Source organism: Anarhichas minor, unplaced genomic scaffold (genome assembly GCF_050575085.1).
Source record: "Anarhichas minor isolate MPS153535 unplaced genomic scaffold, ASM5057508v1 ptg000042l, whole genome shotgun sequence".
Classification (NCBI taxonomy): Eukaryota; Metazoa; Chordata; class Actinopteri; order Perciformes; family Anarhichadidae; genus Anarhichas; species Anarhichas minor.
In genome coordinates this window covers 2,527,939-2,553,442 of record NW_027466488.1, presented here as the reverse complement: position 1 = coordinate 2,553,442, position 25,504 = coordinate 2,527,939, and the positions used below count along the sequence as shown (strand labels likewise).

Below are 25,504 nucleotides of genomic sequence, written 5' to 3'. Positions count from 1 at the left end.
CACACTGCAGAAACGTGAAGAATGCTACCTGTGTGTCGGCTGGCTCAGGGATGACAACAATAACAAATAATTTAGATTTTCACAGTTCATACCATAGCCACCTGACAAAAGACCAAAAATGGGGTGCTGTTGTTCATCTTCTCTCGGAGGAAAATGTTATTCGGGCTTTGTTCGACAACCCAAACACATATCCTACTTTAACTTGCCAGCTGATGACCTGACTGTATTTTCTGTCTTGCTATGATTTATTAGCTCCCTGTTGTAACTGAAAGAAGCATAAAGAGCTCAAGCTATAGCAAATATATCACATTGCGGAAGTTATGTCACTTGCAGTTTCACAGATGTACGAGGGGAACAAGTCTGAAGCGGTGACACGTCAGAATTAAACAAAGACTTTTCCACTGCTGCGGTTTCCTCAACTGGTTTTAAGAAGGCCTAATTACTGGGTGATTAGCTAATTACTTTACATAGAATACACTAACTTGGCAACTTGCACCTGCTAACTGCCAAACACAGTCAGCATTGCCTGCTTTCATATTTGCTAGGTATTAGGGGTGGCTCATGTTTCATGCTGTTGCAGACAGGACATTTGGGGGTTTGTTGAGGTTTTGCTTGCGCACTTTGAAACAGAGCTTCCATTTTTAGCAATCGATTATACTGTAGCTAATTCATGATTTGCCACTAGTCCGTAGTCCAATGTCAATGTCTGAAATTGTGACCTGTGTGTGTCTGAAAATATTGTCTCACTGCAATCCAAAATAAAGCCAATCCTGTGGATGGACAGACTTAGGTAACATGAGGGAAGGCCAATGTAATAAAGGGTCTTCACATCTTCAAATTATCTGAAGATGTGACATAAGGGAAAATGTAACAAGAAAGACAGAGGTGCTGAATTTCAAGGCCATTAAGGAATAATAAGCCTTCATCCGATTGATGGATCAGCCCTGAGGGATTGGCCTGCATGCATAAAAATTAGGGAGGAAAAACACAAGCCTCCAGGACTCATGATGCTGAAACAGCTGGATGGTCATGGTTTGCACAGCCAGAGAGAAGCGCTGGATCCACACTGAGCAGAGACATTTAACCCACAGCCTCTGTCGTACTGTCCTTGTGTAAACACTTTGATAGGTGTGAAGAATGAAATAAATGAGAAACAACACATTTAGAAAGATCTTCTCTCCAGTCCTCCAAAATCGCAAGGCATGCGTCTTTTCTCCCTCTCAGTTTGCTGGACTGATGCTGTGGTCAAAGCTTGGTCCCAAAAGCAGGAAGGATGGTTATTCTGTTGGGGTGGTGGCGACAGGGCTGAGGATGGGGGTCAGTAAGTCCCTCATCGGAATCATCGGGGAGATGGCCTTATGGCTGTAGTACTCCACTACTTGCTTGGGCACCTCCGCCAGAACACATTTGGCCAGGGCTGCAGGGGAAGCCTGCAATAGAGACAGAGAACAGCTGGAGTTGTCAAAACAACTGTTCGATATTGTTTTAATCTGAGATACAGAACATTTTCCAGTGGAGCTTTTAAGTTATTTCTATTCCTGATCAAGGGACAACTGACGGTGTTAGGATTACCTTTTTTGTTTCAAACAAATCAAAAGAGGTATGTCAGTGTCAGATATTGTATTCAAGGGTAACTGTTCTGTTCATGACTCTGAAAAAAGTTCCTTCTACTTTCTTCCTAAGAGCTACATCAAAATATATAATATGTCTTGCAGTGTTTGCATTGCATAGTTTCAGAGTTAATTATTTATTTGTTAAAACCAGTTTGCATTAAGTTCTGTTGTCAAAGCATATTTTAAAAATCAATTTTCAGTACAAAAAACTAATTACATAATGGTTTAATTTATTACACATGCACGGTCCGGTGCAATAAATCTGTCTAGATTTCTAACAAATGACTACTTTGTGAAAAAGGGGAGTGCAATTATGAACTTTGCAGATTTTATACAATTCCTAAGTGTTTCCTCAAACTCTGGGTGATTTACATAAAAACATATTCAGGTTAACTTTACAAATAGGTTACAACTTCAAGGAAAAAACAACATGTGTTTTAAGAAAATGGGCCACCAGGAGCCTCTAGATTGCATAAATTCTGTAAGACTCTGCAACTTTACCGGAGGGATGACCAACATGTATTCCCTTAAATGGTGTTTTGATGATGGTGGTGAAAAAGCATTGAGCAATGCATCAGTTCAAAATCTCCCATAGGTGTTTAATTGGTGTGAGAGCTGGTGACTGTGAAGACCATATATATGATTCACATAATTATTATACCCGTCTCCTCACCTCTCATCACCTTGTTTCCTGTATGGAAGTGTCTGCATTTGCTAGGTTTCTCCACTCATTTATTCAGTTTTTTTCTTAAGTTTGCCACCCTCAAAGAAAATATACAGGCCTACTATAATGCAAATTTTGGGAAATGTTTTAATTTAGAACGTGAGACATCAAATCTGGAACAGACAGTATAATTGCACAGCTGAAATGTTGCAGATTGCATGTAGGTACATGAAGAGTACAGTTTTTTAAAATTATTTTTGGATCTTCTTCAGTCCATGATGTCCATCTGTGTTACTGGCAAAGTCAGCGAAAGCTTGCCGCATGCTCTTTAGAATAACAAGTGAGGGGGGCGTTATGTAAAAAATATTTAATGTCCATGAACATCAGCAGTCAGAAGGAGAGTGGTTGAAGCTGAAAGTAATCAAGTGAAGATTGACAGACGGTGAGACAAACTGACCGTTTTGAAGTCTCTGAAGGGCACGAACTGCACAATATCCCTCAGGACTGGCTCGCCCTTCGGTGAGCGTAGAACTCCATCATCTCCATCCAAAATCTGCATGTCTGTGAAGTCTGCATTGCCCACACCGACAATGATTATGGAGAGAGGCTGGTAGGAGGCTCGCACAATAGCTTCACGCGTGTCTGCCATGTCTGTCACGACGCCATCCGTGAGGATGAGCAGGATGTGGTATCGCTGGAAGAAGATAAGAGCTTTTCAGTGTGTATTAATCCATAGGGACATTAACCCATTCTAACAGCATAGTATGGTTATAAGCAAGAACACCTCTCAGTGTGTGTTGTGGTCTAAAGGCCTCTCCTGCTATCTTTGGTAATTTTACAGCCTCCACTGAGCAGATAAGGGTATGTGTGTATGTCACTTTATTAAAGTGTTACATAGAAAACAAGGGGATCAGGAACAGATACAAAAGGAGGATATTAAAAACAAAACGGAGAAACAAACTACAGAAGAGACATCTTGTGTGTGTGAATGTGTGAAATTAATGTACGTGTCCACTAAGCACTATACAATGAGAATATAAGAATTACAAGAAAATTAGCATGGCATTGATGGTTTCTGATTGGTCCCATGAGTAGTAGTTCATTTGTTGTTACTGTGTTTATGTGTTACTCAATGTCCTGAGTGTGTGTATTTCTAGTGTGTTCCCTGGAAGTCTAATTGTTGACTGCAGCTCATTTACTGATCAAAATAAGGACTAACATTGAGAAGTAAATAATTAAATGACGGTCAGCGCAATTGCAAGAGTGTAATAGTTTCGAACACGATGTCCATGCAGCCGGTGGTAATTTAAGAGAGTAAATAGATAAAAGACTTGTGTTCTTACTCCCAAAGGGATATCAAGGAGAGAATAAGGAGCACAATAACTATTTGCCACTCATGTTAAATCCCATTCAACAGCAGTTAATGAGGTAATTTCTAACACATAAAAGGGTCAGTAACATGGAAATATATATAAAATATACAACAGCCCAAACAGTGGGCCCCTTCTTCCTTTTTGAGCCGTGGGGCATTATCACTAGAAACGGAGAGGTGAACCAGAGGCTACTCCCTGTGGGAACTCAGTGGGATGCACTACAACAAAGCCTGTATTACATCCATAAATATCTAATGGAGTATAAAGAGTCACTCACAGAAGCATCTTTAATGTTGCCGTCGCCTGCTGCCAGCTTGGCTATCCTGTTAATGATGGGAGAAACATTGGTCGGGCCATACAATTGGATCTTAGGAAGGCAGTTCTGGTATGCCTCAACCACTCCTTGGATCTCTGATCAAAAGAAAGCACAGGACAAAGTGAAGGACACGTCAACATAGTTATCTACACTTCATTAAACACGCATGTCATCAAACAAACCACTGTAAACTAAAAAAGGTACAGTCAGATGAATTATCTGTTTATCACTATAGTCTCCCAAAAAAGAGGCCTGAATAGGTTTTCTGCCTCACTCAAGTTAAAGAAGTTAAATACTCTGGAAGAAGCAAAGTTTCAGATTTCGGCTTGTTCGTGTGTATTTTAGGTAATAATCAATTATGAAATCCATAAAGAAAATCAAACATAAACACTGCTCTGACTCTGGTACAAAAAAGGAGGCACACCGAAGTGCTCACAAAAATCTGTACAGAGGAGTTGGCTTTCTTCTTTACTATTGGATGTTTTGAATATGATCTGTCATGCTAAGTAATACTGATACTTTAGCAGCTGTGTTGTCAAATTACAGATGTTAACTCTAGTATCACTAGGAGATGCACTTTTAAGGGAAACTGGTGTACAAAGCCCTTCCTTACCTTCACATTCATCATCCTCTGGGTTGAAATTAACGGCAAAGTCATGGGACACCTGTGGATTGAAAAAGAGAACATTGTGAAATACTTAATAGGTGTGCAAGGACACGTTTCCATGTTGTTTAAAAAATGGCTGCCATGTTTGGAATATGTGAAGGCCTGGACTTTTTTCTTCTTCTGATATTGCTGACTGTAATTTTGTTAAGAAGATGTCATTTTTGTAATACTGTTTGATTGAAACAACTAAGAGCTCAGCAAAACCAAGGGAATGAAAAGTGATCAGAACTGAAACTGTGGAATGTTAGGGATCCTACAACTAAATTTGACAGCTTTTGAGTGTGAATTTGACAGTGGGGAATAATTTCTGATGACATCTACAACAGTGCTACTACCATCCAATGATACTGAGAGTCAGATCGTAACCAGGCAGGTTAATTAGTTAGGCAGTCATGTTTTTAATTAGAAAACTAGATCAATGAATATCTAGAACACTGACATCATTTTTGCCTTAGGTGTATGCATGTATACAGTTACAACACATGTATAAGGCTATAAGTGAGAGAAGATATATTTATTGTAGTAGTGACTGATACATTGGTTCAGCAGATGATTAGTTTTGCAGGTAAATTAACTAGAAAAGTCCACTCAGTAAAGTGCAGATCCATGTGCGTCTCCAGCTCCCCTCCCAAACTAAGAGGATATAAAATGTTCTATGGATGTCAGTTTTTGAGCCATGACAAAAAGCCCAAAATGTAAACAAGCTAAATAGGCTTGTTTACCTAGCAGTTGGCCGGGAATGTATTTTGCTACTGAAGCAGTTGTTGATAGGTGTTGATAACTATGGTTAAGAGTAAGTCGTAAATGACATTGTAAAACAGTCAATAAAATACCACCACAAGAGGTCCTTGAGCATACAGTAATAAATGACCACAAACAAATATTAGGCTTATGAGTCCAGTAGTATGCAAGATTAGCTGTGGACAAACAGACAGAAAGACAGACAGATGCACACACACACACATGACCGAACAAATGACCGCCTCCCGACTTAAGTACAGGTGGTAATACTATGTTAAGAGAATAAAAATATTTAATTAATTTAATTTTAAAATAATGTCTATTTATACCTCACCTTTTCAGAGGTATTTTACAGTGGGGCCTGGTTAAGTTAAGTACTGATCTGTGTACACTACATTCTGAAATGTGCACTTGTATTAATATCCTGAATCATCACTTCATCACACAGTAATACAGTAATGTTAAGCATGCTCTATATGCTTACATTCTGGTTTCTGAAAAGAGATTGCCCTCTTCTTTTATCTGGTCCATTCCAAACGTCACATTTACTTTGTTTTTCTCAAAGCTGTTAAATTGGCAAAAATAAAATCCCCTTCTTGATACCTCCTTCACAAGAAACCGTTTTTTTTCCGCAAGCACCAACTGTCAGCCAGATCAGTGACAGCTGACTCCTCTCCAGCTGGCTACTTTCTTCCAAGTCATTTTTGTCCCTAATGTGATTAACAGCCTGCATTCAGACAGTAAATAAATGAGTTGTCCTAGAGAAATGAATCATACAGACCACCATTTGGTTTTTGAATTGGGCCACTGCAAGAGACGGGGTCTTGTTTTGTATCTCATTTAACAGGCCTGTTTCATAGCAGACCTGTTTGACATGAAAACCACAGGTGTAATAATAACATTAATAATGGCTGTCTTTCATTTTGGTTTTCCGCTTGTGAAGCTCTGGTATAGTGCAGGCTGGTTCAATGGCATAGCTTACAGCGACACTTAAATGGAATTGTACTGTTATTATATACATGTTTTCCTGCCATTCAATATTATAATCTTATTTTCTAGCTTTGCCTTTTTTCCCCCCAAGTACATGAAAAATATATTTTTGGCGGGTAAGCAAGCACCAGTGAAACAACAACACTCCTTTTAAAGACCCTGAAAACCTGTTGTCTTCGTCGTCTTCTTACTATGAGCAAAGGGACAAACACAACATTTTCTCAGTTTTGGTTCTTTCAATTGAGATTTGTGTTTTTCTCACTGGTTTGAAGGGGAGAGGGCTCATTTGGAAAAAGGTGATGTAATCTGATCACAGTTGTGGGGTATTTGCTTATGTTGGCAGGCCACTGGCAATTAAATATAATCAAACCACAATCACACTGTCCCAACGAAGCAGAGGTTTTTTGTGTTCATTTGGTCCCGACTAAGTTTTTTAATTTGATACGTTGTTGCTTTTTAAAATCAGAATCTAATTTACTGCCCAGCAGGTTTTCACTTAAGAGCAATTTCAGTTCGGAGCTGGTTTAAGTACAGATTGTCTTTTTTATGAATTTCAATGCTTCTTATTCTTTCAGTTATGTTTTCTGTCACAAAGAGCTTCCAAATAAATAAACTGATTAAGAGCAGTATAAGTGTTATTTGCCTTACAAGCAGTAGGATACAAGCCCAACACGCTGCACTGCTTCCGACTGTCAGACTGTTCAGGGAAAAGCCCTGCACTCACATGCATACATGTCAATATGGTTACCAAATGATTTGCATAAATATACGCATCCCTTCCTGGACAGTTTGGAACCAGCAGATGAATATGAATGTAGCTTAGCTTTAAATTCATGCAAAAAATCACATATCTATTATCATACAATCCTGTGGTTTGCTTCCTCGTTTAGTTTCAAACCACCGACGAACCGAACCAGAGACCGATTGGAAGCAAACCTGAGCCGAGACCGCCTGAAAGAGGGCTTCTTGATGTGGTTGTTAGGTCTGCATCAGAGTTCGATGGACAGCTTTTACACCAGCAACCAACAAACCGCACTAAACGGGCAAACGCACTAGAGTCCATCTTAACAAAACCAAACAAGTTGTGAAAGCACCCTTAAACTCTTAATAAATAATAGTTCATGGGAAGTGATGTCCTCTTCTAAACTTTAGCTTTGAAGAGAGCAATTTTTCAGAGGCATTAAATTAACAAAACACAATAGGCCATAGTCGTTGCAGTGAAATGTGAGCCTTAACATTTATCCTCAAGACTCACTATCTGATGCATCCTTGGCTGGCAAATGAACATCTTGGATCTTTATTTATTATTTGTTTTCAAATCACACTTAGTGTGCATAACAGGCAGCATATACTGAGAAAGAGTCCATCAAACCTGCACACTGGTGTAGCCTACATGAGTTAGATGCAGTTCATGATTAGTCCAATGACTTAATTAGCATTCACCTGCACCACCAACCACAATGTGGCAACAGCATAGGGTAAAATGAATTTGACTCCTGCAGGGCATGTCACTGTCATGGTAAATTCAGAAAATCATAGTTTGTATTTACTGAGCTAAATCTTTGCATGATTGAAATGATAATTATCAGTGTTTCACATCAGCACATAGAACAGAACAATCTCACATAATAATATGCCGTTCTAGATATTAAATATCAAACAGCATCGTGATTCAACCATGCATATGTGTGTGTGTGTGTGTGTGTGTGTGTGTGTGTGTGTGTGTGTGTGTGTGTGTGTGTGTGTGTGTGTGTGTGTGATGGCTGATGGCTTTTGGTTCTCAAAGTCCAATTTGCTTAAACAAATGCTCTCGCACTCATGAATTCTTATGTAAATTGAGCATCAACACTGTGGGGCTTTTGTTTTTTTGGAGCATGTCATTTTCTCAAGAGAAGTTGATATTTTAAGGCATGGGGTTTATGAATAAAAATAAAGTATAGTAGTTCTAAATGTGACATTTTGACAAAATGACAAATTGAGTCATGAAACAGGTCATGGAAATCAGATGCTTAACATAAAGTTCCAGGGTAGTGGAAAGAGCATACAATACGTGCATAATATTGTTCATGTGAAGGGAAGAACGGTGTTATGGAACAGAATAGAAAAAGGGGTGGTTGAGTATGAATGAAAAACAAGGAGTGCAGAGATATGCAGAGAGATACTCACCTCATAATTTGGAGGGATTCTGGCACCAAACCCCAAAGCTGAAAACCTTTTGTCACTGTAAAGATAAGTAAATCAACCAGTTGTGAACAGTTACTGCAGTTTAATCATGGAATAGCTTTTGACAGTGATCTAAAAAACAATGGCAAACCCTGTGCTTGTTTGCATTTCAGAAATGCTAAGAGCTTTAATTAAAGTTTGAAATCTGTCCCACAGTCCCTGCGGACAGCGCTTGCACCTGTTCAATAAGCTTCTCACAGTCTTTACTCTCTCCATTTTTCATTGTACCATATAGATGGGTGGATATTAGTTTAAGAGGCTCTGCTATGCTGGATTGTCAAAGTCCAGGGTCACCCTTTTAACACCCTGGCTGCACAGACGTGTGTAAATAACAACCCAAAAGCTTCACCCTCACTGTTTAACAGAGATGAAATATATCCACTATAGAGTGCTGCAGGAATGACTCCTTAAACCCGGAAATTAGTTAGTATTTTTGAACTTCTGGTTCCCTCGTCGTGAAGATAAGGGGTTTTTTGAATAGGTTTTTTGATGCCTGAAATAAGGTCTGTGGGTAACACAAGATTATGATATTTCAAAGTTTTTGTTCTACAATATGACATACAGTATATCTACAAAAATAAGTCATCCCTGCGCCACTCTAGTGCCCTTAGAAATCACCACAATGTAACAAAAAACGGACTCTCCATGGCATATACACTACTTTCTGCTAAAAGTGCAATGTGTCACATTTAAATTCACATGTGTTAGAAAAATCTAATTTCGGTATTCCCCTTAGCAATTTTTGCTGTACTCATTTCACTTACTTTATCTTCTCCTTTTTGAAAGACACAAGCTTTCACCAGGCAAGGAGGAGCTTTAAAATGAGTTGCATTATGGGAAGTGTAGTATATACGTATATATGTTGATATATATATATGACTGGCAAAACAACCCCAAATCTCCAGCCCAGTGGAATCACAAGTAGCATCTCAAGCTCGACAGAATCATGAAATTATGTTTTTGATTCATTTACTCTGGAGATAGTGTGGAAGGGTACACAGCAAAATGTGCACTGTTAATAAATGTTGATTTGTTTGGTTTCTTGACAAGTGTTGATTGGGGACTTGTTTATCCACTCATAGAGCTAATATGGCTTTAAGGCAGCTGAAGTTTAATTAACTCTGATGGGTGTGGACTTATATAAACACTGGCAGAGTGAACAAAAGCTTAACTGTGAACTCTTGACAGAAGCAACTTTACTTTGGCAAGTTTTAGTTACTATAATAGTAGCAGCATTAGTCATACACTTACACCAAAAAAAGAGGCATTTATTATTATTATTATTATCATTATTATGAGTAGTTGTAATGTAAGTAGTAGTAGTAGCAGTAGCCGTAGTAGAAGCAGTAGTATTGATCATTTGTATTAATACTAGGAGAAGTTTTATTGATAAAGCAATTGTATTACTATTGCTCCTCAAGGACGTTGGATAAAAACAAAGATAATTTGTGTTTTTTCCATAACCTTGCAGAATTGTTTATTTTACAGTGGCTGCGAATGGTAACAGCAACAGCCTGTAGGCTTAGTGAGGAAGACATCGCTGAATATCTTACATCGGCCATATTGAGCACATATTTGGTTACCATCAGTATCCTCTGTTCCAAAAAAAAACCATTTGAATGAGTCCAACTTTTATTCTCTGTAATGCAACCTCTCCACATGCCCTGGCTAATGTGCTGTACTGTAGCCAGATATAAACACACTCCAGTAATAATCCAAACAAATGAATAGATTTCAGTGTCCAACGAGCTCTGCAACTGATACAACAGCATGAAAAAGGTCTTTTCTCTACACTCACCTTCAACATTTACTTGTTTTCGATTCACTTTTTTATCCATTTTCCCATCTCCATTCTCCATCCACTGAATACAGGCCTTACTCCCACGATTGTGAACTTTCAAACACACAGGGGTATGGATGCAAAATAATAGGAAAAGAATAATGATGTGTTTGGTATTATATTGGTTTTACCAATGTAGAGCAAGAATATTAATGAAAATATTCTAATGGGGAAGGAGTGAGTCATGCAGAGCCAATTTTATCCAGAGATGTATTGTGCAGCACTCATTATCTCGACCTCTCACTCTTCCCATACTTTTATAAATTTGCTCTTGGAGCCTCAATGAGTTGATTTCTAAGTGCAATTTACAAATTTCTTTGCCTATCGTCTCTCCAGATGTAGAGTTATTATACAGTACCTTCAGCCCAAACAAGAGGGCAGAGAAGACTGACAAGTCATTTTCATTATATGAATTTTGCTGTTAAGTTCATAGTGGTCCTTGTTTTCTTTCTTCGTCAGCACACGTGAAAAGTCACGAGGAGATGTGCCCGGTAAAACAGCCCTCTCAGCGAGGTAAACGAGCCTCTGCCCACACAGACAAAAGCTCGTCACTCCAGCTCCATAATGCACTCCTCTGCAAGGACTCTAAAATCCCACATCACCTAAATTCACTAAAGGCTAAAAGGTGTGCTTGCCCACGTAGTTTTACACCTCAATAACAATTGCAAAGTAAGAGGGAATGGCTGCCTACACTTGCTGTCACTTTTCATCCAGAGGCATGTTTCCATGTATGATGCTCTTATTTAGTAAACAGGAAAATGATAAAGCTACAAGAATGAGCTGCTAATTTTCCCGGCAGGTTTTCGGTGTCTCCAGTGCTATCTCTTGGATGCTATAATTAGCCAGACAGTGCTCCCCTGATATTCAATAGGAGGATCTGCATAAAGCAGGAGTCAGAGTGTTAATCCTCATCTAGCTCAGTTTTGACAGATGAAAAGGTCTTTCTCTGACACATATCATATTATAAATGATTTCCCATTAATTACCAAATACCTGCAAGCCTGCCTGCAATAACTATTCTTTTTTGTACATAATAACTTAATATTAGTTTCCAACAACAACAGACAATCAGTGATTTTCAAAACAAAATCTGATAACTATATCAGCCAGTTTTTATATTTAGAGTAACAGGATGTATAAATTAATTGTATTAGCTGCAGTGTCTTTAATGATTCCTTAAACAGGCCTGCTGCTGCACCTACATCTGATTCTACGCCACGCTGTTATTTTACCACCCATAATGCCTCCCACTTCATGTTGAAGTGCTTGCTATCCTGGTGTTAGCCCCCGTCTCTGCATGTGTCTGTTTGTAGTTCAGGGTAATGAGCCCATGCAGGCTAAGAACGGGGACCAGTAGCTGCAACAGATGCTGAGAGAAAACTGTATCATTGAGTTAGCCACAGAAGAAAGCACATGCAGCCACCACTGTGAGCATAGACACTGTGAACTATATGCAAAACAGCACTGTCCTTACAAACAGCGAAGACACAGGGCATATAGACAAGAAAGAAGAGGAAAGGACAGAGACATCTATCCTTTTTTTTACTTTGGTTTGTTGTCTTATTTGCTAAAATCAATTCGTGGGAGATGTGGCGTTTGTTATCATTATCTCTTTATCAAACTGTTACGCAAGAACAGATTACAAACATATTCAAAAAATGTTTAGAAATCTCTGCCGAAAGTCAGTCAGTGAGAAAACTGATGTTGCACAGCATATGCATGTGGCTATAAAGGTCAAACTGTTATCTTTTTGATGGATTGTTAAAAGCTGTAACGTGATGGATACTTTGACAAAATGGTTTGTCAAGTGTGTCCAGAATATTTTGTCAGTGTCCTTGACTGCTGCTACCAAGCACCAGCTTCAGCCCCATATTAGCCTCATGCATAAGTAATGCCAGTGAAGGCCAAATTAGTTTGCTCTAATTTTCCAGGTACACTTTCTCGTGCATTACTTTGCCATGGTTAAACAGATTAAAATACATGTGCCAGTGTGAACATGAAGACGACAATCAACAAGACTGTATTGGTGCTGCAGGTAACCGGCTGCTGTTTTGACAATGAGAGGCTATTCCCTGCACACAATCCATTTCAGTAAAAGAAAGAATCGCAGATGGAGGAGCTAGAGGCCAACAGTTCAGGTCCATCAGCTCTAGACCAAACTGGTGAGCAGAAATGTAATAACTTGGGAGATTTACTGCCATTCTGTTTCAGTACTCCATGATTTCCATTCCAATCCTTTTGCTGTGATTCAGATAGAGTGGCTCGTTTTAGTGTGAGCGATCCCATCTCAATGGCGTGCAAGGGACACTCGACATCTCCATTTTACGAAAGGAGACACTGACAATCACTGTAGGCACCAAAGAGCCTCTACTGAGAAACAAAAGACTGGCAAACCTATCGTAGTCTTGACAGATCTCCCCCACTGCTATCAGAGCCTTCAGGTACTCGTTGGGCTGGTAAGGGTTGATGTAGTGCAAAGAGCAGCTGTTCCTGGGGTCTCCATTGGAGGCTGTGAAGTCAATGGCAACCTGGTAGAAAGAAATGTGAAGCAAGAACAATATGACAGAATCAATTAGGTTTTTATTTGGCTGCTTGTGATATTATAAATAATTCTGTATGAGCGAGCCTGAAATATGCATAATGGCAGTATAAATTATCTGATCAGAGGTACGAACTTTCGCTTTTTACACCCACATAGATGGAAACAGCTACAGCTCCAGTACACTGTAGATCTAAGTAGACAACTATTTCCACAAGGAGGAACTGCATCTACCACAGCAAATTCCTCATAATTAATATTCGTTGCTTCAGCAATCCAGTGAGCGTGAGAGGCGGCACAGCAGAGAGCAGACCAAAGGGCAAGGGTTGAAGGTCCACAAAGCTGCCTACAAGAAACCTAACTGGTGGACAGTTTTTGATGGACAAAAACACCATGTTTCAAGGATAAATATATTTTAATTACTGTGTAATCTTTCACAATCAGAAAATGTAACCTTTGCTGCATACTGAATGCTAACAGACAACCAAGAAAAAAGACATACCAAAGTCTGTTTATCTACAAGCAATATGGTCTTAAAGAAATAAGCAATCTGACAGCATTAGGTAATTCATACAACCAGCCAGTGCAGTTAAAAGTTCAATGACGGCGTCGCTAAACACGGACTGCTCAATTTACCGTAAAGTGAATCTGGCATCCTCCCATGATGTAATCTAAGAAGGAGTACACTCTGTGGAGCTGCAAAAAAAAACACATAATATTTCTTTAAGGAAAAACCCCAGAGGCATCTGGTCATTAAAACGGAATTAACTCAACAAATCTGTTGACAGTAAAGGATAAAAAAAAAGTGATATGAATATAAAAACGCCTTCTGTCGAGGTAGCTGTGAAATTTCTCATTTAGCTGTACAGTACGAGAAATCAAACAAGATTGTTTCTGTGTACAGAGCATACATGCATAAAAGTATTTATTATTATAATTTATTCATACTGTTCTTCAAATTCTAAGCAACTGTTTCCTACAACAAAAAGCTTCTGGGACAAGTTTTTTGTTCCTATTTCATTATGTAAAATAAAAGGATAAAACACTGATCGGTTCAACTGACTCCTACCTTCATCTCAGTGAGGATGACAACTCCTGAATTTTTATAGTTTCTCTTCTTCTGTTTGTACTTGGGATTGACACAGTCCCACGTGACCTTAAACACAGCAAGTTGAAGACTAAGAACAGGAGCCAAAAACAGCAGCATTGTGACTATTGGCGATATGTCTTAATCAACATGACATTTGTTTCATCTGGGATGGATTTCAGCAGAGTAAAATGAGAGGCATATTGAAAATGGATGAAACGGTTACACGGCTGTCTCCACTCTGCTCTGCTCCGCCTCTCCGTTCACTGACCTTATTTCCACTGGAAATTTTCTGCATTTCCTTGAATGTGACGTAGAACTCGCCGATGAAGTCGTGTTTCCCCCTGGAGTCATAATCCCACACTAGGCACTGTGGCACACAGGGACAATACTGTATACTTTCTCTCTGTCGTTTTGGCCCTACATACAGTATTCTTACAATATGTATTCAATTATCCATGAAATATTCAATGAAAGTCTTTTATTCTACTACTGTTAAATCCTGGTTGCAAAGTTTCTGACCCCTGTGGTTTTTACTGATGTGGACTTAGTTGCTTTACCTTGAGCTTCCGGTCCTCATCACAGCTGCACAGAGATATGAGAGACACTTTGAAGGGCTCCCACACAGGATTCAGGTTGTTTTTAATCACCTGTTAGAGTAGCAACACATTACATATGAAGCAAAGTTGCAGAAAGAAGCTGTTGCTTAAACTGAATAGTGTATACGATGAATCAACCTCAGTTCTGTGCACAAGCTGTTCAGTTTCATCGTCATTGATTCGGTATATTTCCAAAAATGGGTCCGACTTGCTGAAGAGATCCTGCAGAGAAAACAGAATATCAAAACTACTGACTCTTAATGTTAATACAGGATCCTGCAACAATTGATCTATAGGAAAGATTAGAAAGTTTAATTAATAAGTATTGTTTCTGGTATCATCAGGTCAAATTTCTTCCTGACATCGCTTTTAATCAAATAAGGAAAAGACAGCAGGACTCATTGAGATCAAGATCTATTCAATGAGAACAAACTACACATAAAACCTCACATTTAACACTGAGATTTGACTTAATTTGATTTACAGTATTGAAGCTAATGTGTCGGCTGTTACATACCATGGGGCTGGGTTGAACTTTTACACAGGCAATATGTGAGAAAAGCATTACCTAAAAAAATCTATGTTTGGGTTATTTCAATATCTTTCGTGGGTTTTTCGGATTGTTTTTATCATTTATACAGATGGCTGTTGACACTGATTTCTATCACTGCTGATTGCACAGGTAATTGTCTCCGTGATTAAAGGTCAAGTAGAAGCAAGCATAGAATTTACAGCACAGCAGGGTGGATCTTTTGGAGGAGACACCATCAAGATCGAGAAAAAAAAGAGTGTGTTTTATAACATTTTGGTAAGAAGGAAGTTTGAGAATATCTACAAGATTCCAGCTCATGCCATTCCCTGGTTACTCCTCAATCACTGACCTTTTTCTTGAGCCAATACCTTTTAATGACCCGCTATTTCCTTCCTTACAGCCTTCATTGCAGTTCTGAAATACCATTATTGGTTTCTTCAACCAATATTTGAAGCTCCCCAGCAGAGAATTTTTCTTTTGCGCTCCATAACTTTATGCAAAATGCATCTGAAATCGCCCAGCTTCAAGTTGTTATTAACATCTTGCATTTGAGTTAACTCAACGGTGGCTGTGTCCGTATTATAATCAGTGATAGTAAATACCGTGATAAGTTGAAAACATGCATGAGATTTTGCATCCTTCACGGTTATTTGGGGTAGCCTTAAATCATCGTTTGAGTCTCAAGTACAGACGTCTGAGAGCAGAGCAACACTGATTATTTAGGTCAATTGATTCTTCAGGGAGGAAAACAAATGATTGCTCTGTGTGTGTGTGTGTGTGTGTGTGTGTGTGTGTGTGTGTGTGTGCCTGTGTGTGTGACTGTGTGTGACTGGAAGGGGAGGGGGGGCTGCGGGTGAGGGGGCTTTGTGCACACCAAATGAGACAGTTAATGCTGCATTTCCCGCCACATTAGCCAGATACATCTCCTGAGGGAGTCAAACAAAAAGGGATGTTGCATCCTCTCTCTGTTGTCATGGCAACCGCTAGCCAGGAGTCATCAGCGGCACGGACGCAGATGTCAAAATCTAATCCTGGGCCAGTTATGATATCTCATCATTAATCCTCCTGCTCATCAACATCTGTAATGTGATCCTTCAATATCTACAGCAGTTTGACGTGATACAGACAACAAGCAGTTAATTAGAAACAGTTCGCTGCCTCAGTCATCATCTGTTTGATAAATTGCAACGTCCGACATTAACCTGCCAGATTAGTGGCTTCTAATTTGCTTTGTTAAGAAAATGAGCATGATTTACACCTGATTGCCGATGAAATCAAATAATGGGAACTTGATAATGTTAAACAGGTTTATTGTGTGACCTGTTGACATCCACGTTTACCTTCTATACAATATCTTTGTTTGCATGAAGTAACCAGTTAAAGCTACACTCCAATGGCATCGAGTTGTGCACGAATGCGCTCTAAAACCGGGAAATTATTTTGCATTTTCGCACTTATGGTTCCTTCCTCTCAAATTCAATGGGTTGAATGGGGTTTTGGTTGGACGCCTGAAATGAGGTATGTGGTGAACACAAGCTTGAGAGATTTTAAGGTTTTGTTCTACGATATAAAATACGTCAGTAGAAAAGGCTTCCCATCTCGTGTGTTTTTAAGCTTTTAAAAAAAGGCGGTTGCTAACAAGTGACTAAATTAAACTACAAAACATCATCATTGACTTTCCCCGGCCATGCCGTTACCATTGCTGGTATTATCGCTTAATTTTACTGTCCTGCTCTCGTCCTCTAACATGATATCTGGTTTGCCGTCTGCCGGATTCCATGTGAGTGCAGCATTAAGCGGCAAAAAAGCTAAATCTAACCAAAAACCCATTAGTGTTTATTCGTCCCGTCCCCTGGTGTGTTAACGCCTTAACACATGGAGTGGAAAACGAGACACTAAGCTTTAACACGCCTACAGTTTGGAGGTATCTACTGAAAAAAGCAATCACATAAGTGTAGCCAAAATATATTTATATCTTAATTCTAACTCTGCATGAGTGACAGCAAACACAGCTCACACCCGTGTTTGTTGATCACATCTAAATGTTTGAGAGATGATGCATAAATGAGCCCAACTTTAGTGAGAAAGCCAAACAAGATGTCCCAGAACCAGCTTTTCATGGTTTATTCTGACCTCCTCCTTCACCTAAGGAGGGGATGTTTAATTAACCAGAAAGAAATTGTCTGTGTGCATCAACAAAGACAGTGTCTATCATTTTGTACATTAGTGTTGTTTGATATTTGGCATCAAGAACCAAACTCTGTTCCAAATAAGCTGCTAAATTGTTTGTTCAGAGTGAAAACATGAACACGTTTGTGTCTCTGTGGTACATGATTACGCAGCACTGTTCCACAGTGATGTGCCGACAGCTGTAATCAGTTTAAACAAAGCAAGCGGGTGGACTCTCCAGGCAGAAATGCAATACTTCCAGTAGCACACTGGATATATGAAGCAAATATCACATGCAGGGGAAGATTCACTTTTTTTATAATTTCCCTCGTGTAAGAGTCAGGTTCAATTTCACTGTCAGAGTATAGCAGGAAACTGCAAACTGCAATCTAAAAAATAAATGTGCATGCTGCAGAAAATTTGAAGTTTTCTCCCAATACCTCTGGGAATTAAGCGCAAACTGTGAGTGTGGCATCCTAGGGCTCGCTCCCAAGAACATGCAGTGACTTCCGATCATCAGAGTTGTAATTGGATGTAAGCTCCCGCTGTCTTTATGATTGAAATGTGCCTTTAGTAAAGGTTGACAGCATGAGAACAGGAGCAGTTAAGGTCAGTGATATCCTGACTCAAAATAAATAATATTTCACATGGATATCATATCACATGTTGAAGCATTATGTCTCTACAAAGATGTGATGTTAAGTGTTATTATCAGTTTTTTTGTCTCACTTTAACATTAAATTATATGATTTAGAAAATAATACCATATGTTCATACCTTCAAGGCTACTGCATTGTGGGTACTTTCTGAAGTTGCACTACAGCATCACGATGATCACGTTACTGCTACTACTATCTCTGTTAAACCATATTAAAATATGAACTGTGTTGGTATTACCATCAAAACCATGTGCTCCGCTCACCTTGTCATCAAGCTTCTTGGCACAGAAGGAGAGCTCCACATACCCGTTGTTGCCAGAAATTTCCTCAGCGTGCACCTGAGAGGAAATACGATTTGTCAGTAATATTTTGTGCTTATGGGATTTATTCGTAGCAAAAAAATCACAATCACATGATTTATGTTTCAGGAAAGAAAAAACTCATAAAAGCCATACTGTTGTGACCGGAAATGAAACTCTAGAACTCTAGAAATATATATTTTTGACAAATTACATTTGGTTGCAGAGTGAGAGTATTATTATGTAGAATATTAACGTAAAGGTAGTTATGTGCTAGTATTTTCAACAAACTGCTTTACTTATTTTTTTGTGAGTTTTTATTATGTATGCCATTTTCCTCTACATTGCAAAAAGTAAGTTTTACTTTAGTAGGGGTTGCACTGTGGTAAGCAGTTAAAAAAGTGAAGTGGCTTTTACTTAACTCGGGATGCTGGACATTAGAGTAGAGAGCACCATTAGATGCAAGCTAATGTGGCTGTTACAGCTTGAACATAAAAGTTATCACATACAGTACAGTGCAACGGTAAAGGCTTGTAACAGCGCTCTAACATTTTTAAGTGGCTGCTGTGTGTATAAGACCTTAGTTATGACTGTGTGTTAGTTACAAAGAATCACCGAGCACCCTATGCTGCTCCCTCTGGCCCACTCACAGAGAACAGAAGTTTGCTCTCTCTCTCTCTCTCTCTCTCTCCCCGTTGTTCTTTTTGAAAATGCCATAAACTTTACATCAAACTGCCAGAACTGTAGCTGCAGAGTAGGCTCAGCCATGGCTGGACACGGCTTGACAGTGATGATTGGCAAACTAGGAAACTTGGACTTTTTATCAGACAGCTTGTCCTGACAGGTACCAAGTTCAGGGAAACATCTTTATAAAAGATGTGGGCAAAATATTTTCAGCTTTTTCACCGGATAATATTCGCTTTCTGTGTGAAACAAGTCATGACAAAAAGATATTTGTAAAATAATTGCTCGGAAGAAAACGGAACGTAACGATGGTGCACTGAACTATCCCCCAAAATATCCCCTTGTGAAAATTCTCACAGTTCACTGTCTGGCAGGAGTCTGTCTTTAACTTTTCCCTCAGCACAGGGATCCAATACTATCTATAATAACGCTGCATAAAAGTGCTGCAGGTCCTCTTATCATGTCCACGTCTCTCTCACGTGTTCTCAAACAAGGTAGAGTGAAAGACTGCACAATCTTTTTTTTATTATATGCTACCACCACTGGCTTGTTAACTGTAAGATTGTGGTTAATGACACATGGGATTTCTTATACATGCATCATTTCCTCTTGCATCTCTGTGTGCATTGGCACGTTTAACATGAATGGAGCGCCATGGCACCAATGATGGACACTAGCATATAGAAAGTACTCAGAGAGGATGTATACTTTTAAAAAGATACCGCTACAAAAAAAAAAACAACGATGTGCAGCAGCAACATGAAGCCATTCTGTGAGTGCTGTCTTCAACTTTATACTAATATATTATTTTTAATACTCTGAGAGCATATAGAGGTACAATCCATTATGGTGCCTGAGAGAGAACAGATGTGAGACTGGAAGCAAATGTAAAATAATACAAAAATCTATTTTCCATTCATTTGCCATTTATTATTTTTTTTTCAGCTCTCACTGGCCATTAGCTATTAACTTTCATTTTCTTCATATTCAGCAATCTAACAAATGCCATTCACCAGAGCAGCAAGGTCACGAGCACAAAGTAAGAAACCTACGGTGATGGTGGATTTGCCGGCGTATTTCCCATACTTCAGCAACAAAGGCTTCACCATCTTCTTTTGGGCCACAATCTGCAAGGAGCAAGATTAACACATTTTTCACCTAAAGCCTTCCTTAGCAGTAAAGAGCTGAGTCATCAACACCAGCATCAGGTATAATTACTACCAACATTTACCACAAACTTGTTTCAGATTTTTTACGGCAGACACATTACAGTTTTTAGGGCACAAATGTAACTGATACAACTGAAATAAATAGATTTGTAAAATAATCTACCTACCTGGCCAAGAGTACACTCCACCCCACCCAGAAAGTCATCATCCCGGGTCCCGATGCTGTGAGTGCCATGGATGTCATAGACTTCAAATCGCAGCTTCTGAACCTCCTCAAAGTAGTAGTCCAATGAGAGAACCTTGGCAAAGACCGGATGCAAGTTGCTCTTGATGACTTCTGTCCTGTCCAGCTGAGAGGGAAGACACACTTTCATTTAATGTATTTAATCATTGTAATGTTTCTTATTTTAATTCACTACATGTGTGATTAAAGCAAAAGTGGACCTTATGGAGGGATAGCACACCGGATTACAGATCTCACAAGAAAATATTACTGGAAAACATAACTTCTTCTGTCTTCCTGCTTATTTTGAGGAATGCCAGCGACTACAGAAGGGCCGATGTTATTACGTTTCGTCAAGAGCATGATGTGAGAGAAGTTTGGAGGGCTCGGACACTTAATCTCAGCATACAGAAAACGTCCATGCTTATCTTTCAATGCCTGACAAGGAAAAGCTGAGCTCTCTGAAGCCCCATCTGCTCATGACGGAGGATTCAGCTCTTACGCAGCTCTACACACATGTCTATGCCGCCCAATTTGTCACAAGGACAAATCATCATGGAACATGATATTTAAGTCATTAAATAATGACAAACATGCAGCAGAAATCCACAGACTCATTGTCATGGTATACTGTGGTTATGTTTATGTTCAGTGCCTGTTTTTGGACTCAAACCACAGGAGAGAACCGACCCATCAAAAGGTATAATCTGGAGCTGATATGTTGACTGGTTTTAGACCTATAGAGGGTTTCAAGTCTGTAAAACTCTCTTAGTAGTCATCCTAAACATAGTCGTACATTTGGACACAAGTCCAGACTTGTGTCCTAATGACATCGGAAAGCGGTGACATTGCTCTCTTATGTCTTGTCTTCTCGCTTTGGTATAGAGATAGTCTTTTTCAGACAAGCTGAGACTGTAAGCTTTGTTTTAAACCTCTCTCTGAAGCTGTGTCTTCTTTCCTTCTCTACTCACTTTGTCTGTCACTTTTAACAAGCAAAAACAAGTGCAACACTAAGAATAATTTCCAGGAGAGAAAATGTGTGCCATTATCTCCATTTTCAGATGATTACGGGATCTCCCCACCTCTATGACGGCAGGCTTTCACACCGTCTTCGAGTGTATTCCAAAGTGGTTGCCATATAAAAGTTCATTTCGAACACACAAGCGCCTTAAGGGGTTGTTTTACCACGAGCCACCAGTACAGCATCAGTACTTCTCGTCATAGACTCTATCTGGGGTCAACAGCATTCTTCCGAAAGACATTTGGTGTTTTGATGATTGTGGTGGAGGGCACCACCTTAATCTAATCTAAAATCTCACATAGTTGTTCAGTTTGTGTTGAGATCTGGTGACGTTGAGATGTTTTAAATTGTTTTCATACTCATCAAATCTTTCAACAACTGGCTCCCTTTGAGCATTATCATCCTGAGAGAGACCGCTCCCATCAGGATGGAAGTATTTCATTATGGAATAAAAGTGATGACTCTTGTATTGATTTGCAGTGACCCCTCTGTCTAATGGAACAAGTGGACCAAAACCATGCCGGGAAAACTCCTTCCACCTGCATTTATTCAGGTTTTTGCCATATTTGTAATGTGTATGTCATTGCATTATAAAAACCTATAATGTCACTATCCTTGTTTATTGTATTTCTATAATTTTTTGTACCCTTGTTTCACATTGTTGCCAGTTTACACGCCAAGGAAGGGTGTCTGCCTGAACATCAATGCATGAATAAACAATTTAATTGGAGTGCTGTCCTGCTTACTTTTTGCTTTTGAGCATCTTTGAAACACAACGAATCATCAATTTGCAATTACATTTTTTACATTTGTTGCTTAAACTCTAGGGTTTGTTTTGTCACATCTTCATTTGCTTGATCGGAAGAATAAACAGCACTGGGTTGAAAACAACCAGAGCTTTGTCCCTGTCACAGTTCTATAACCTGACTAGTTCTCTAGTTAACATCCACCTCACTTGAGCTTTGTATTATGGAAACAATAATAATAATCAGACAATTACAAATGCGATGGATGGCTGGTAGCGAGGATTGCTCTACTGTTTCCTTCTCACTCTGGCAAACATCACAAAGAGAAGAACGTCAAGCTAGGACTTGGCTTCCTCGGCCTCATTCATCTTCATTTCTCTTTATTGTGTTCTCCTGCCTTCTCCTCCTCTCTTTGTGCCATCTGGATCGACAGATTTGGAATGAGTCTGTCTGTTGATGAAAGCTTCTCAGAGCAACGAAGGATAGATGGTGCCGAAGTCTGTGACGCCTGTTTGTTGTTGGAGTGGGGCCAGAATTACAGAGAGATCCCTGACATAGAAACGAAGGCGTTATCTATCAGTTCTTCCAGGTAGGTTGAGCGTTATCTCTGTAGCTCAATCAAAACAAGCCCTTGTAGCTTAGGTCAGATATCAGCAGAAGTATCTGGTTTTGATTGGCGTCACCATCACACAAAAAGAAGACAAATCTGCTGTGGAAAGAAACCTCAAGTCATCTCCAGCCTGCCTCTGAGTTTGTCCTTGGAAGTGAACAGGTGGTGAAATAAGGTAATATTGAAATAAATGTTTGACAAATAGCAGGTTGAAGTCACGAACACTATATGAGCTCAGAAAAGAGGAAGAGGGTGGCGGTGGTATGAGTGGGCTCAGCTTCTTACTCAGTTGTTGACGTAAGTAACAATTTATGGTGCCTCCCAGTACTGAGGGATTTGACAGCGGAGGATTGGACAACTTCTGTACACTGTCATGACTGTCAAGTCTCAGAAAGACAGACAGACAGATAGATAGATAGATAGACAGACAGACAGACAGACAGACAGACAGACAGACAGACAGACATAGATAGTTACATAGAAACATAGATAGACACAGACAGACAGCTCTTCTGACAGTGTAATTGTAATACTGCACTGTGTGAGTGTGCGTCATCGTTATTTAATATCATATGAATTTTCTTCAGTTAGTGGAGCTAAAAATAGTCACTCATACATGCTACATTGAACCCAGGTCAGTCATTTTCATGTAACAGCCCTCCTATCAAGTTACAACCAAGAAAAATCCATAACTGTGTGCTCAACACTGCCAGCCGAGTGTTTTTATCATAATAATATCTCCACATTCATACAGACCAAACAACGAATGGCTCTTGTGCGTGGCAGGAATCTGAGATAGCTTTTTGTTGGACAACGGGTAACAGGGGAAAGAAAATCTGTGTAATTAGACATCCTCTGCCATGTTTTAACACATCCTCTACTTATTGGAGACCTGTGCTTTGGCTTTCCCTAATGAGCTAAATGACTTAATTAACAGGGAAATGAGAGACCTGCTGCCTACGCTCCAAATCAGCTTGGGACCAATCCAAGAAAGTAAACATTTTCAGCTGGAACTCACCTCATCACACTGCTTATTAACAACCCACTGTTTGTCCACACATGGTGAAATATATAGAGAGCAGACTGAACAATCTGCTGTAACTTAGTGAAATGTGGAGACAGACTGAATCAGACAGCTGTTGTGTAAGCCATGAACTTTTTCCGAAAGAGTGACAAACAGCTGCAAGTTCAGCAAACCATTAACAGATGTATCTCCCTGGTCGAGCTTGTGCGACAACACACATTTTAGGTATAACTGGAGTGGGACTGAAACTTCCTCCCAATGTATAGCATTCCACACATCACCACTGCTTCATCTTAAAATCTGAGCTTTTCCAGATTTGTGAGGCAACAGAGCGAAGGCTGGCCAACTGTGCCCTCTCAGTTTCTTTCTGTACAACAAGTCTGTGTAACCATTAAGAAAACATGTTGCTCAGATCACCCCCAAGGAGCTGTAATTTGAACAACTCTATGTACCGTATGTGGGATTCAAGGCACGATTCTTTACGCATTAAATCATGTTAATGACTCAGATAGGGAGATTAATAAATCATGGTGGATTAATTTTTAAAAGCTACATACTGCTGCCTATATGGTTTTTGAGTAGGTTCACACTTTTTCCCAACTGGATTTGTCAGATGTAAATATAAAAAGGTGGGGGTGCTCACCTCTGTCCACTGTCCGTTGGTCTGCACCATGATAATAACACATGGGTCTGACTTATTCAGCGTGTCTCGGTCCAGCAGGGCTTTGCAAGCCACACGCAGCTCTACTTTGGAGACGCAGGTAGCTGGACCGCTGAGGCTGGTCGCAGGGGAGACGGCCTCCAGAACATCATTCATCCTGGCTCACGGGCGAGAGGAGCTGCCAACCAGCGAAGCAGTGCGATGTGGGAGCTCCGAGGGATGGGGAAATGTAGTGCCGGGTCAAGGGATTTCAGTAAAGACGTGGCACGCTCACGGGAGACAGGCTCTTTTGACTTGGTACAGATGTCATGAAAAAGAACAGAGGTTCCTGTTGAGTCCCAGGGGACCAAAGCAAACCCAATCTGTTATCACTGCCTGTCAGAGCTATCCCCTCGTAAGGAGTATCATCTCACCTCAGTAATGACGAAAGACAGGACATGAAGGCTTGTGTCTTTCAGGAGTCTGGATCAGATCCCTGGAAAAAAGGTATTTAAGACGGTCAAATCTGGTGCGTCCTCTTTTTAAATGCTCCTAATTCCATTAAAAAAGTCAGAATTACAGCGTTATGCACAAAAATACATACAAAGAAATAGACTTCATATTATTATTTTCTGAATGCCACTATTTGTCTTGTTTCCTGTTCAAAACATGAGAAAACAAAAGATGTTAGTGGAAGAAATTATGAAAAAAGCTAAAGTTGCAGATAAAATCAGGATTCTAGCAGACACGTTGCTGTGTGGCTTTATTGCCCGGAGGATAAATAAACTAAGAAAAGGACATAGATTTTTTTGTGTGTCAAGCATCCACCCTGTGTCCTTGAGCTTGAGCAAAGGCTGTCTGACCCTGCTCCACTGTTTTTAAGGGGAAGAAAGTATAAGGGGTTTCATTTATCTGCCAGCATCCCTCGCTGTGTCACATTCTTCTTATAGGAGATAGACGAACAAGTAAGCGGTTGGCTTTCAGCACCAGGGACAGCGCCCGTATTTTGTTTTTGTTTTTTTGTTTGCCAGCTGTGAGTCTGGAAACCAGATGTTACCCGAAAGCATCAATCTCAA

At 39.7% G+C, this 25,504-nt stretch overlaps 1 protein-coding gene across 1 annotated transcript; it reads right to left on the bottom strand.

Moving 5' to 3' along the window:
• Positions 1-1,277: 1,277 nt before the first annotated feature.
• cpne7 (copine VII) lies at positions 1,278-24,605 on the bottom strand. The gene is made up of 15 exons (XM_076109972.1): positions 24,432-24,605; positions 20,332-20,514; positions 20,048-20,122; positions 18,276-18,350; positions 14,791-14,874; positions 14,614-14,703; positions 14,325-14,423; positions 14,036-14,122; positions 13,603-13,662; positions 12,822-12,955; positions 8,531-8,585; positions 4,580-4,631; positions 3,928-4,061; positions 2,735-2,971; positions 1,278-1,430 (listed from the first exon to the last, which is right to left on the bottom strand). Exons 1-15 carry the CDS (start codon positions 24,603-24,605, stop codon positions 1,278-1,280), a joined length of 1,692 nt encoding a protein of 563 aa, XP_075966087.1.
• Between the last annotated feature and the right edge of the window lie 899 nt (positions 24,606-25,504).

What these genes read in the sequence shown, in the direction of transcription:
- cpne7 (XM_076109972.1), bottom strand. Translation starts at nt 24,605, where the DNA reads ATGAATGATGTTCTGGAGGCCGTCTCCCCTGCGACCAGCCTCAGCGGT. An exon ending in TCATCCTCACTGAGATGAAG is followed by an intron (nt 13,663 to 14,035) that starts GTAGGAGTCAGT and finishes TTTTTTTTGCAG; the next exon opens with CTCCACAGAGTGTACTCCTT. An exon ending in GATGCCAGATTCACTTTACG is followed by an intron (nt 12,956 to 13,602) that starts GTAAATTGAGCA and finishes TCTTTCTACCAG; the next exon opens with GTTGCCATTGACTTCACAGC.